Here is a 13,320-nt window from a genome sequence, read left to right as displayed (position 1 = left end):
TGTTATTCTGTTTCCAGTGATACAAAAAAAAACTATTTTAGTTCCTAATTAAATAGAAATTTAGAAAGATTTATATTAAAGAAATTAATCCAGCATCTGCTCTGGGTATGACTTTTCATTGAGTGATATTTAAATGGCTCTAAATGCAAAACTTTGTAAGTGAATATTATAGAGAATATTGTAAAAAGATTTATATATACACATATACACTGGAGTTCAAAATTAGAGAACAATTTATGAACACTTATTTTTCAAAAAACGTGATGATGATAATAAGAGAACAGCAATGACTGTAGCACAGAGAAAGATTGTAAGTAAATTTTCTGAAGGTTACAACAGTCATCAATCAGTAGGAAGTGAACATTGCTTTGAATGACTTCAGCACATCTGCGCCCCCCACAGGACTTCACTCTAAGGCGAATCTAGCCTTGTGATTCTTTCTGCTAATGAGAGGTTTGGTCACTGCTGAGTGGGCTTTCAGTCCAAATGCTCTTAAAAATTGAGACACTGCATGACGAGACAGATCCTTACCCTGTTCAGTGCTGAACTGGCGAGCAACTCCAGCTACAGTGTTGAAACGGTTACCAATGGAGATTCTCCGTATTATCCTGTCCTCTCTTGCATTTGTCTTGAGGGTGACCAGCCTTCTTGGGGGACTTTAATGAGTTTGTGATGTTAGCACAGGTTGCCATATTAACACCAATAACTTGCAGGTATCTGAAAGTGTTCTCTAATTTTGATCAGTGTTCTTTTTCAATTATCTAATTTACATTTTTATTCTGTGCTTTAGAATAAATACAATTTATAAATTAAGCTTAATATACTGCTGCTTTATTGATGTTAGGATATATTCACATAGGACTACACTATGACTTTGGCATTTAGGAAATTGTGTGTTCTGTAATTTTGATCTCCAGTGTATGTGTGTATATATACACTGCTCAAAAAAAATAAAGGGAACACAAACAACACAATGTAACTCCAAGTCAGTCACACTTCTGTGAAATCACACTGTCCTCTCAGGAAGCAACACTGATTGACAATCAATATCACATGCAGTTGTGCAAATGGAACAGACAACAGGTAGAAATTATAGGCAATTAGCAAGACACCCCCAAAAAAAGGAGTGGTTCTGCAGGTGGTGACCACAGACCACTTCTCAGTTCCTATGCTTCCTGGCTGATGTTTTGGTCACTTTTGAACGCTGGCGGTGCTTTCACTCTAGTGGTAGCATGAGATGGAGTCTACAACCCACACAAGTGGTTCAGGTAGTGCAGCTCTTCCAAGGTTGCACATCAATGTGAGCTGTGGCAAGAAGATTTTCTGCGTCTGTCAGCGTAGTGTCCAGAGCATGGAGGCGTATCAGGAGACAGGCCAGTACATCAGGAGACGTGGAGGAGGCCGTAGAAGGGCAACAACCCAGCAGCAGGACTGCTACCTACACCATTGTGCAAGAAAGAGAAGGAGGAGCACTGCCAGAGCCCTGCAAAATGACCTCCAGCAGGCCACAAATGTGTATGTGTCCACTCAAACGGTCAGAAAGACTCCATGAGGGTGGTATAAGGGCTCGCCATCCACAGGTGGGGGTTGTTCTTACAGGACATTTGGCATTTGCCAGAGAACACCATGATTCACCACTGGCACCCTGTGCTCTTCAGAGATGAAAGAAGGTTCACACTGAGCACACGTGACAGAGTCTGGAGACACCGTGGAGAACGTTCTGCTGCCTGCAACATCCTCCAGCATGACCAGTTTGGTGGTGGGTCAGTAATGGTGTGGGGGTGGCATTTCTTTGGGGGGCCGCACAGCCCTCCACGTGCTTGCCAGAGGTAGCCTGACTGCCATTAGGTACCAAGATGAGATCCTCAGACCCCTTGTGAGACCATATGCTGGTGCGGTTGGCCCTGGGTTCCTTCTAATGCAAGACAATGCTAGACCTCATGTGGCTGGAGTGTGTCAGCAGATCCTGCAAGAGGAAGACATTGATACTATGGACTGGCCCGCCTGTTCCCCAGACCTGAATCAGATTGAGCACATCTGGGACATTATGTCTTAGTCTATTAACTAACGCCACGTTGCACCACAGATTGTCCAGGAGTTGGCAAATGCTTTAGTCCAGGTCTGGGAGGACATTCCTCAGGAGACCATCCACCACCTCATCAGGAGCATGCCCAGGCGATGTAGGGAGTTCATACGGGCACGTGGAGGCCACACACTACTGAGCCTCATTTTGACTTGTTTTAAGGACATTACATCAAAGTTGGATCAGCCTGTAGTGTGGATTTCCACTTTGATTTTGAGTGTGACTCCATATCCAGACCTCCATGGGTTGATAAATTTGATTTCCATTGATAATTTTTGTGTGATTTTGTTGTCAGCACATTCAACTATGTTAAGACAAAAGTATTTCATATGATTAGTTAATTTATTCAGATCTAGGATGTGTTATCTTAGTGTTCCCTTTATTTTTTTGAAACGTACGTCGGAACGAGCAGCTACTGGGTGCAATATGGGCGAGTGGATTTATACTTGGACTAGGTATTACCTGGTGATATTGTAGTAGTGGTTTGGGGGAGGCTGTAGTGAGCAGACTAGCCCAGACATAGTGCATTCCACTTGTGGTGATAACAGTATTGTGCAATATCGGGCATTAAGCAAAAATATATCTAACTCCATTCCCTTCTCATCCTATTGTATTTGTTATGGTTTTGTATTCACATGGTTGTCTATTATGTGCAATATTATTACCCAGTCCCGCCAGTATTGTTTTTAATCTCCTGATGTTTCTTGAGTGATACATTTAGATTAATAAAGAATATATTTTTCAGTAGTAATTGCTCAGTTTTTCTGTATTAAATAGCTAGTTGAGAGCTATACTGAGTTATACAGTATTATATGACCCCAGGCAGTCACCATAGTGGCAATATGTCTTAGACAACATGGGAAGTTTATGCCCTATGGGTATTGTTTGTATAATATGTTGTTTTAATGCAGCATTTCCGTCTGGACAACTTCTTAAAAACGGATTCTCTAGATGCAAAACAAGAATTTGATAATATAGCCTGGGGATGGCTGGGAACTGTCCTGTTTCATATAAGATATATACATATATATATATATATATATATATATATATATATATATATAAATATTATATGAAACAGGACATCTGAATTCATCTATGGCCGCAATCGTCCCTACTTTTTAAAGCATTACTGTTAGAAACAACTTTTTTCCATTTAATACTTCCTTATAAACTAAGCACTTTCCTAATATACTTCATTAAAAAAAATGGATTGCTAAAAAGATGTGAAAAATGGTTTAAAAAAAATGGCGACTAGGGGTCTCTTTAATTTTGCAAACAAACCGTGAAAATCAAGCCTTTTTGGTCTATCATAAAAAAAGACCTTTTTCTGTCAGGGTAAGGAGGTGTGGTTATCTCCCTGCTATGCCTCAGAGCAGGGTATAATACAGCTTTAACAGCATGAGCTGAACCCCCTGTGAGATCCAGACAGCTTGCAGACACTGACAAGCAATACAAGGTGCTAAATTATTAATTAAAATGGTTTCTCTTTGGTCATTTTATGAATTTATTTCTTGTGTATTTGCACCATATCGGTTTCACATGGCTGCTTTAGGGTTAAAATAAGCATGCACTTTGGTCACAAAGCTGTGAAAATGTAAAAATGCTTATTTTTGGGCACAAAATGCATTTTTTTCTTGTGTATTTGCACCATATAGTTTCACATGGCTGCATTAGAGAAAAATAGAACGTGCACTTTAGGCAGAAAACAAATGTAAAAAAAGGTTTGTTCAGACCTCATGACAGGGGAGGGGGAGGAGAGGAGCTCATCATACTCCAGGGGAAACGCCCCCAGCATCTCAGAGAAATGGAGAAAGACTCATCACAGTAATACATAGATAAAAAGGTATATTACATATTAACACATGCATATTATTATGTATACATATCTTAGGGAACGTTACTACAGTGACATTTGTGAACAATTACTCTTCTGTTTTAAATATTTGAAATTTGCTTTGTTATATTAACCCCTTAAGGATAAAGCCCACTTTGACCTTAAAGGGGTATTCAAGGCCAAAACTTTTTTTTATATATCAACTGGCTCCAGAAAGTTAAACAGATTTGTAAATTACTTCTATTAAAAAATCTTAATCCTTCCAATAGTTATTAGCTTCTGAAGTGGAGTTGTTGTTTTCTGTCTAACTGCTCTCTGATGACTCACGTCCCGGGAGCTGTGCAGTTCCTATGGGGATATTCTCCCATCATGCACAGCTCCTGGGACGTGACATCATCATTGAGCAGTTAGACAGAAAACTTCAGAAGCTAATAACTATTGGAAGGATTAAGATTTTTTAATAGAAGTAATTTACAAATCTGTTTAACTTTCCGGAGCCAGTTGATGTATATAAAAAAAGGTTTTGCCTGGAATACCACTTTAAGGTCCAGGCTAATTTTATTTTTGCGTTTTCGTTTTTTTACTCCTCGCCGTCTAAAATCCATAACTCTCTTATATTTCCATCTACAGACGCATATAAGGGCTTGTTTTTGCATGACTAATTGTACTTTGTATTGAAACCCCTCATTTTACCCAAAAATATACGGCGAACCCAAATAATAATTTTTTAGGGAGGAAATTTAAATAAAAACCACAATTTTGCACATTGGAGGGTTTCATTTTCACACTGTACACTTTACTGTAAAAATGACGTGTACTTAATTTTTTGCGCCGTCATCTGTACTTTTTATCAATACCACATTTGCATATATAAAACTTTTAGATCACTTTTTATTTAAATTTTTTTTAATAAAATGTAAAAAAATAAAAATAAAAAAAGGCTGAATTTTTGGCATTTTTTAATTTTTTACATTTACGCTGTTCACCGTACAGGATCGTTAACATTATATTTTGATAGTTTGGATATTTACACACATGGCGATACCAAATATGTTTATGAAAAAAAAAAGGTTTACGCTTTTTGGGGGTAAAATGGGAAAAAGGGATCATTTCACTTTTTATTGGGGGGGGAGGGGATTTTTCACTGTTCAGTGCTATGCATACTGTTCAGAGCTATGCATAGGGTGATCTTCTGCTCTGGTCTGCTCGATCTCAGACAAGAGCAGAAGATGCTAGGAGATGGCCGAAGACAGGTGAGGGGACCTCTGGCCGCCATTACAGATGATCGGATCCCCACGGCAGCGATGCGATCATCTATTTTAATATGCGCATTCCTGCAGATGCCGTGATCTGTATTGATCACGGCATCTGGGGGGTTAATGGTGGACATCCGTGTGATCGCGTATGTCGGCCATTACTGGCGGGTCCTCGGCTGCTGATAGCAGCCATGACCTGCAGTGTATGACACAAACACCGCTCCCATGCTCACGGTACACAGGATGTAAATGTATGTCCTGGTGCGCTAAGTACCTCCTCACCAGGATGTACATTTACGTCCGTGGTCGTTAAGGGGTTAAAGGAGTATTCCAGGAATCTTTTTTATTTAACTATGCTACAGGGGTTAAAGGGGTATGCTACTGTGGATAGGGGAGAAGTTAATTTTCTCTGCACTACCCCTTTAACTGCATGTCATCAGAATGGCCACAGTTCAGAGAGGGAACCGGGAAGGCATCAGATCCATGGGGAGTACAGAAATGTAAATTACTTTACTCTAGAACAGCACATTTCTACCTATATGTGTGTGAGGCAAATCTGGTTTTAACAACTTTTTCTAAAGGAAAACCCTTAAAATAAAGCTATAAGAAAAATCAAAGGTTTTTAGGAAATCAACTTACCTATTGCATTATATAAAGGTTCTCCAGTGGTCTTATCCCACACAACTGTTGTCTCTCTCTGGTTACTTACTCCAATAGCTTTATAAAAAATAAAAAAAATAAAAATATTTGAATGTTTATGTGAAAATTGATAATACTAGCAAGTTTTTTCAATGGTCCACTTTAGAAAATGTTTGGTGCACTCAAACACAATTGGGATAAGCTGTTTCCAATTACCCCAGAAATATACAATAATTGGATCGAATGAGGAAATTAAGTAACATGCCTTTAGCAGTGATTATCTTAATGGAAAATATAGCATCTAACAGGATATCCTCATGGCCATGCCTTGTTTCTACCCCAAAAACAGATCTCAGAGGACAGTTGGGCTGTTCCCATATATTTAAGATGATCATGACCATTGGACAACAATCTGCAAAAAGTTTATGACTGTCTATAGAGGCTATATTATTGGTAATGGTAGCAGCATATCAGAGCAATCTGTTATAGGACAGCCAAAGGTGTCAGGTAGCAAAAAAATCCCTCAACAGTTAGAAAAGTAAACGTTGTCATTTTGTAGTCTAATGCTAAGAAACATCTGAAACAATTTTAAACAGCAAAATATATTATGTTAAAGAGTACCTGTCACCAAACTAAACTTTTAATATATTGTTCCTTATGTAATTATAAGACACTTTGCTATTTACTTGCTGGTAAAATTCTTTATAGGTTTTTAATGTGATTGAAAAAACGGCTTATTGCTCTATCCGGCAAAGAGAATACATTGTGTAGATCCTATTCATTGTTATCATTGTATTTTGATTACTGTTATGTAAAAATAAAAACAGACTTGTTAAAAAGAAAAAAAGGCCACTAGGTGGCGCTGTTCTGTTCCCTGAGCAAGTCAAACAGTTAGTTTGGTCTCCTCCCGGCCTGGCAGGAGACCAAGCTCAGGAAGTGCATTCAGGGCATGGCGATGCACAGCTCTTGCAGGCTTCAGTGACATTGCGCCTGCTGGGGAACACCCACCATCTCCTGCTGGGAGCTCACACAATGTGAGCAAGGGGAAAGGTAAGATACAGAGCTTTATAAAGCTCAGAAGTTATTTTTTAAGGGCAGGAGGGGTGTTAGGAGTAGTTAGGGAATATAATCTGAGTTAGTTTAGAAAATATGGTTTGATGACCGATACTCTTTAAATTTCATATATTACATTATCAATACTAACCTTTGATATTAGTGATATCTATGCTCAGCTGGGTTAACTGCTCACAGGTTTTTTCTACACATTCATAAACAGACTGTAAAATCTCCTTTGGATCTTGCTCCACCCACCTATAATATAGAAGAAACAGCAAGACGTTTCATTAATCGAGGTTCAAGAACTATTAAAACACATTAGAAAAAAAAAAACTGAAGGCACCTGAGGCTCAATTCAAACAAATTACCACCAGGTTAATTGTCTGATACCATCAATAAATTAAAAAAAGTCATTAAGGGAGGAGGAGATTGTAAAAAACAAACAAAAAAATAAAATAAATAACCCTGATCTTAATCAGATTAAAATAGAACCATAAAATGAATCAAGAGCAGAGCCAAGACACGTAGGTGCACAAGTGTTGTCAAGGCATAGAGCAGTGTTTCCCAACCCAGTCCTCAAGGCACACCAACATTCCGGGTTTCTTCAGTTACTCCACTGGAATAGAACAGGGAAAAATTAAAATCCTGGACTGTTGGTGTGCCTTAAGGACTGGGTTGGGAAACACTGGCATAGAGGACCGTCTAATAGCAAACCTATAACTCTAAGTGTAGGAACACACATTTCAGATACATGCAGAAAATCTGACAAAGACAGATCCAACTGGATGGAGAAATATCAAGGAAGGCATTATGCTTCCCCTCTTCAGCTGTATCCACTTTTGTCTTTTGCACATTCTAGGCTGCAAAAAAATCTGCAGCGTATGTGCAATGTGTGTTCCTACCCCCTTACCTGGGCTAATAGAATTTGTGGGGTGCCAACATAACCCCCCCCCTCCTTCCATTCAGTGCTCCGTACTACACAGTAGGGGTGTGAATCGCCAAGAAATTGGCGATACGATTCGAATCACGATACCAGTGTGGCGATTCGATATATCCCGATATATTGCGATACCATCTAGGTGACGATACATCACGATATATCCCGATTCTGTCTAAAAAACAATGTATTTTACACTTTTATTAAAACTTTATTTTTATTTTGATTCCTCAGACAGATGAATAGAGTTCTACTGAACTCCATTGATCTGCGATCCATTGAGTCTATCAATGACAGAGCCACGGAGAGCAGGGAAGCAGAGGTAAGCCCTCCAGCTACCTCCAGTACTTATTAGCGGCTGTATACTACAGAGGAAATTCTTTTCTTTTTTTATTTCTTTTCTGTCTGTCCACAGTGCTCTCTGCTGACACCTCCTGTAAATGTCAGGGACTGTCCAGAGCAGGAGAAAATCCCTATAGCAAACATAATATCGCTGGAACAGAAATTAAAGTCGTTTTTGAGAATCTCCCCCAATGACTCCCACTTGCAATGGGTTTACGGGAAGTTAGATGGGTAAACTATTGCATAATATTTAAGATGAAACTGTAATAACCATCCCACAACAGTGGAAATATATTTATTTCACAATAAGAGCTCTAGAACAGATAAACCATTGCCAAAGAGATTATAATGATAGTTTTATAAAATGGCTTAAAGTTAATCTCAACTCTTAAAGGATAAGTATCATGAAGAAAAACTTATATAACTTACAAGTTTTAGATCATGTGGGGTCCAAGCGCTGGGGGTAGAGGTGGTGTGGCGACCTCCGCTTGGGGCGGGGGTCGTGACGCGCTCCTGTGCTGTAGAACCGGGACTCCAAACAGGAGATTGCAGGGGGCCCCAGCGCTTGGACCCCCCGCGATCTAAAACGTATCCCCTATTCTTCGGATAGGGGATAAGTTTTTCTTCATGATACTTATCCTTTAATCCTAAACAAACTAACGAAAAACACTGTACCTAAATTCTGCACTAACAAATATCTTACAGGGGTATTCTGGCCAAAGACATCGTATTCTCATTCTAAGCGGAGCTGCTGCTCCTGTCTCGGAAACCTCTGTTTTCGGGACTGGAGACGTGACGTGATGCCACGCCCCCTACATTCATATCTATGTTAGGGGGGGCGTGACGGCTGTAACGCACCATCACATAGACATGAATGGAGGGGGCGTAGGTGACGTCACGTTTCCAGGCCCGGAAACACAGAGGCTTCCGAGACTGGAGCAGCAGCCCGGCATAGAATGCGGGTGCTGCATGGAGATTGCGGGGTGGGGTCCCAGCGGCGGGCCCGCCACCATCAGACATCTCAGATAAGAGGTCTTTGGCCGGAATACCCCTTTAATATATATGTTTTCCTTTGACCAGAGCTCTGTTATTGCCTAATACAGACCCTCTAATCCCATGCAAAAAACTAAAAAGTTGAGAGATAAAAACTGTGACTTCTAAACCTACAGTCTGGAAAGCAGTACTTTTTCCATTATCCTCCCATCTCATACATTAAAGAATTCTGCAATCTTCTGGTAAATTTGAAGGTTATGAAGGCATTTTTTAAATATCTGTTATTTTATTTATTTGTAGTCATATGGTGCACAAAACATTTTCTTTATAGCTCTTTATTAAATATGTTGCTTAGTTTCTCTTGTACAGCCTCGTTTTCACTGGCTCCTGCTTCCTGTTCATAATCAAATCTGTCAAAAAAGCAGTCTGACAGCTCTGTCTCCAGACCCTATTTTTCCTCTCCTGAACAATATTCTGAGTTTATTTCAGATCAAATGTCATTATAGTTTTTTTTCTGTATAGATCATGGATTCAATTATATTATAAAAGTAGACTTGTATATGTTGTTACTGATGAAAAGTAAAGACTATTTATGAAATATATATATATATATATATATATATATATATATATATATATATATATATATATATATTATATAAAAAAAAAAATTGAACAACCATATTACAAAGAAAGCGGCTCCTTAACCCCTTAAAGACTCAGCCCATTTTGGCCTTAAGGACTCAGACAATATAATTTCTACGTTTTCATTTTTTCCTCCTCGCCTTCTAAAAATCATAACTTTTATATTTTCATCGCCAGACTAGTATGAGGGCTTGTTTTTTGCGCGACCAGTTGTCCTTTGTAATGACATAACTCATTATATCATAAAATGTATGGCGCAACCAAAAAACACTATTTGTGTGGGGAAATTAAAAAGAAAAATGCAATTTAGCTAATTTTGGAAGGTTTCGTTTTCACACCGTACAATTTACGGTAAAAATGACGTGTGTTCTTTATTCTGAGGGTCAATACGATTAAAATGATACCCATTATTACATACTTTTATATTATTGTTGTGCTTAAAAAAAATCAAACTTTTTAACCAAATTAGTACGTTTATAATCCCTTTATTTTGATGACCTCTAACTTTTTTATTTTTCCGTATAAGCGGCGGTATGAGGGCAAATTTTTTGCGCCATGATCTCTACTTTTTTTTTATACCACATTTGCATATAAAAAACTTTTAATACATTTTTTATAATTTTTTGTTAATAAAATGTATTAAAAAAGTAGCAATTTTGGACTTTTTTTTTTTTTTACGTTCACGCCGTTCACCGTACGGGATCATTAACATTTTAATTTAATAGTTCAGATATTTATGCACGCGGCGATACCAAATATGTCTATTAAATTTATTTTTTACGCTTTTTGGGGGTAAAATAGGAAAAAACGGACGTTATACTTTTTTATTGGGGGAGGGGATTTTTCACATTTTTTAACTTTTACTTTTAAATTTTTTTTAATTTTTTTTTTACACTTGAATAGTCCCCATAGGGGACTATTCATAGCAATACCATGATTGCTAATACTGATCTGTTCTATGTATAGGACATAGAACAGATCAGCGTTATCGGTCATCTTCTGCTCTGGTCTGCTCGATCTCAGACCAGAGCAGGAGACGCCGGGAGCCGGAAGGAGGAAGGGGAGGGAACCTCCGTTCGGCGTTCTGAATGATCGGATCCCCGCAGCAGCGCTGCGGGCGATCCGATCAGTCATTGAAATCGCGTACTGCCGCAGATGCCGGGATCTGTATTGATCCCGGCATCTGAGGGGTTAATGGCGGACGCCCGCGAGATCGCGGGCGTCGGCCATTGCCGGCGGGTCCCTGGCTGCGATCAGCAGCTGGGATCAGCCGCGCATGACACGGGCATCGCTCCGATGCCCGCGGTTATGCACAGGACGTAAATATACGTCCTGGTGCGTTAAGTACCACCGCACCAGGACGTACATTTACATCCTGTGTCCTTAAGGGGTTAAAATACCACCACTAGGAGTCCCCATCTACCTACAGGGACACTAATCCTGTAGCAGCATCAGGCTTGTCCAAGAGTCATGGACAAAAGATAATGCCTGGAAAAAACAGACACACCAATTACCTCCAACCACCACAAGGAAGGGACACGCCCCCTTCCCCTGAGGGGATTTTTAACACTGTGAGCTAATAAAAAGAGGGATTTTTATTATAAATATAGGCGATAGAGGCATAAAATTACATCTACATGGTCTGGATTAGGTACGGAGTATCATTTTTTTTTTTCTGTTGTGTTGTGGGATCTGACAGGTACGCTTTAAAGGCAGGGCTTGACAATTTTTTTTTTTTTTTTTTATCTAGGAGACAGCAATATTATAATACCAAATATGTTTAGGTATATTTTGAGGTACTGGTATAATTGTCTATGTTGAGAGCTGCAGAAGTGCCCACTGTCATCCTGGCTGTAAGACATGTTGCTTGCTTATATATAGGTTTGCGTTTAACTGCGGGCATACAAAGGTCACCTGGCTGACCAAAACCCTGGTGCAAGAACTAAATTCTTAGTCCCCATGAAGACCTGACACTTCACATTTGTTGTACCCCATTTTATTCTATATTACATGTTGCCATGATCACACATTAATAGCCTATTCCAAGATTGGGCCATTAACACCTTAACGACCATGGCACAATACCATGTATATGTATACACGTCCAGGCAGGAAGCGCGTTCCCGCACCAGGACGAGTATACACGTCAATCGTTCTCATGGGTGCTGACCAGTGCACCCACGAGATCGCGGCAGGGACCCGGCTGTAGCACACAAGCCAGGCCCCTGCCGCACTGCCAGGAACAAAGTAAACTTTGGTTCTAACAGTTTAACCCTTACAGTCGCAGTCGGAAGTGGCTGCAGGCTTTAAATGTTATGACAGAGGGAGCTCCCTCTGTCTTCCCTGCAGCACCACGCAGCGCTGTGCTGTGTGTGATCCCCAGAGGGCAGGGGGCTGCCGCACTGCCGGGACCAAAGAAAACGTATCTCGGCAGTTCAACCCTTACAGCCGCGGTAGAGGCATGTCCTGATATGCTGCCTGCTAGTGTAAAACTAGCATGCAACATATATCTGCAATGCTTTGGAATACTAAGTATTCCCAAAAAAAGTGTAAAAAAATATAAAAATAAAAGTGTAAAAGTATAAAAAAAAAAAAATAAATTTTTAAAATAAGTATAATGAAAAGTAAAAATGCATAACGTGTAGGATCACCCGGCGCACATCCACAGCATATTACATGCTGCGGATGCCCGCCAGCAGTCACAATAATGAGCTCCCTGCTGCGGCTGGGTAGCTTTGTGTGTCCACTCATAGCGGCGGATTTCCCGCCGGCAGTCATGAACGGACACACTGAGCTACCCAGCCGCAGCAGTGATCACAACCTTGTGACTGCCGGGGGCATCCGCAGTGTGAAATATGCTGCGGATGAGCTCTATGTGACCCGTTCATGCTGCATTTTAGCAGTATGTTAGAGGTATCCGTCAGCATCATGTCAAAAAAAGTGATGCTTATGTATACTGTAGCAGCTCCATTCATTTCTGAATGAGACTACTACAGTATACATTGGCATCCCTTTTTTGACATGACAACGGACACCTATACTGCAGAAATGCAGTATGAATGGGGACTATCACCCAACCCCACCCCCTCCAAGAAAAGAAAAAAAATATTGAAAAAAATGGTTTAACACCCAGTGATGGATATATTGGCCATGAGTGGGTGCTTATTCTCACAACATGACGGATATATCCATCAGGAACATTAAATGTCACAGACAGCCACGCGTCACTGCTAGCCGACCAAGGACCAATCAGAGCGGTCCCTGGTCCAGCCAATACTCTGATCCTTTACAGGCATGGAGTGGGGTCTATAATTCATATAATGATGCCCTGAAAGCCAAAAGGGGGCTCCTCTCCTTCTTGGTCCGACCAGGTGGTCAGGCAACAAGACATGGCCTAAGTAGGGGTACAGCCCGGGACGAACAGTGTGATAAAATATGGGGCACATTTCCTCCATTTGAAAAGCGACTTACTAAATGATGTCCCACAAATAAAGAATTTGTGTGGGGGAGAAAAAAAGCTAATTGCAATTTT

The 13,320-nt window shown here is 40.1% G+C and overlaps 1 protein-coding gene across 4 annotated transcripts in view; it reads right to left on the bottom strand.

Annotated features, from left to right (window-relative positions):
- The window catches only part of GK (glycerol kinase), a 100,541-nt gene that overhangs the window by 45,037 nt on the left and 42,184 nt on the right, over positions 1 to 13,320 (bottom strand). For all 4 annotated transcript variants that reach the window (XM_056556136.1, XM_056556139.1, XM_056556137.1 and 1 more), the window contains exons 3-4: positions 7,020 to 7,126; positions 5,816 to 5,893 (exon numbers count right to left, since the gene is read on the bottom strand). In XM_056556136.1, the coding sequence (XP_056412111.1) occupies positions 5,816 to 5,893; positions 7,020 to 7,126 (185 nt within the window). The remainder of the gene's footprint in view (positions 1 to 5,815; positions 5,894 to 7,019; positions 7,127 to 13,320) is intronic.

The sequence above is a fragment of the Hyla sarda genome, chromosome 2 (genome assembly GCF_029499605.1).
Source record: "Hyla sarda isolate aHylSar1 chromosome 2, aHylSar1.hap1, whole genome shotgun sequence".
Classification (NCBI taxonomy): Eukaryota; Metazoa; Chordata; class Amphibia; order Anura; family Hylidae; genus Hyla; species Hyla sarda.
The sequence above is the reverse complement of the archived record's forward strand: the minus strand, read 5'-3'. Positions and strand labels throughout refer to the sequence as shown.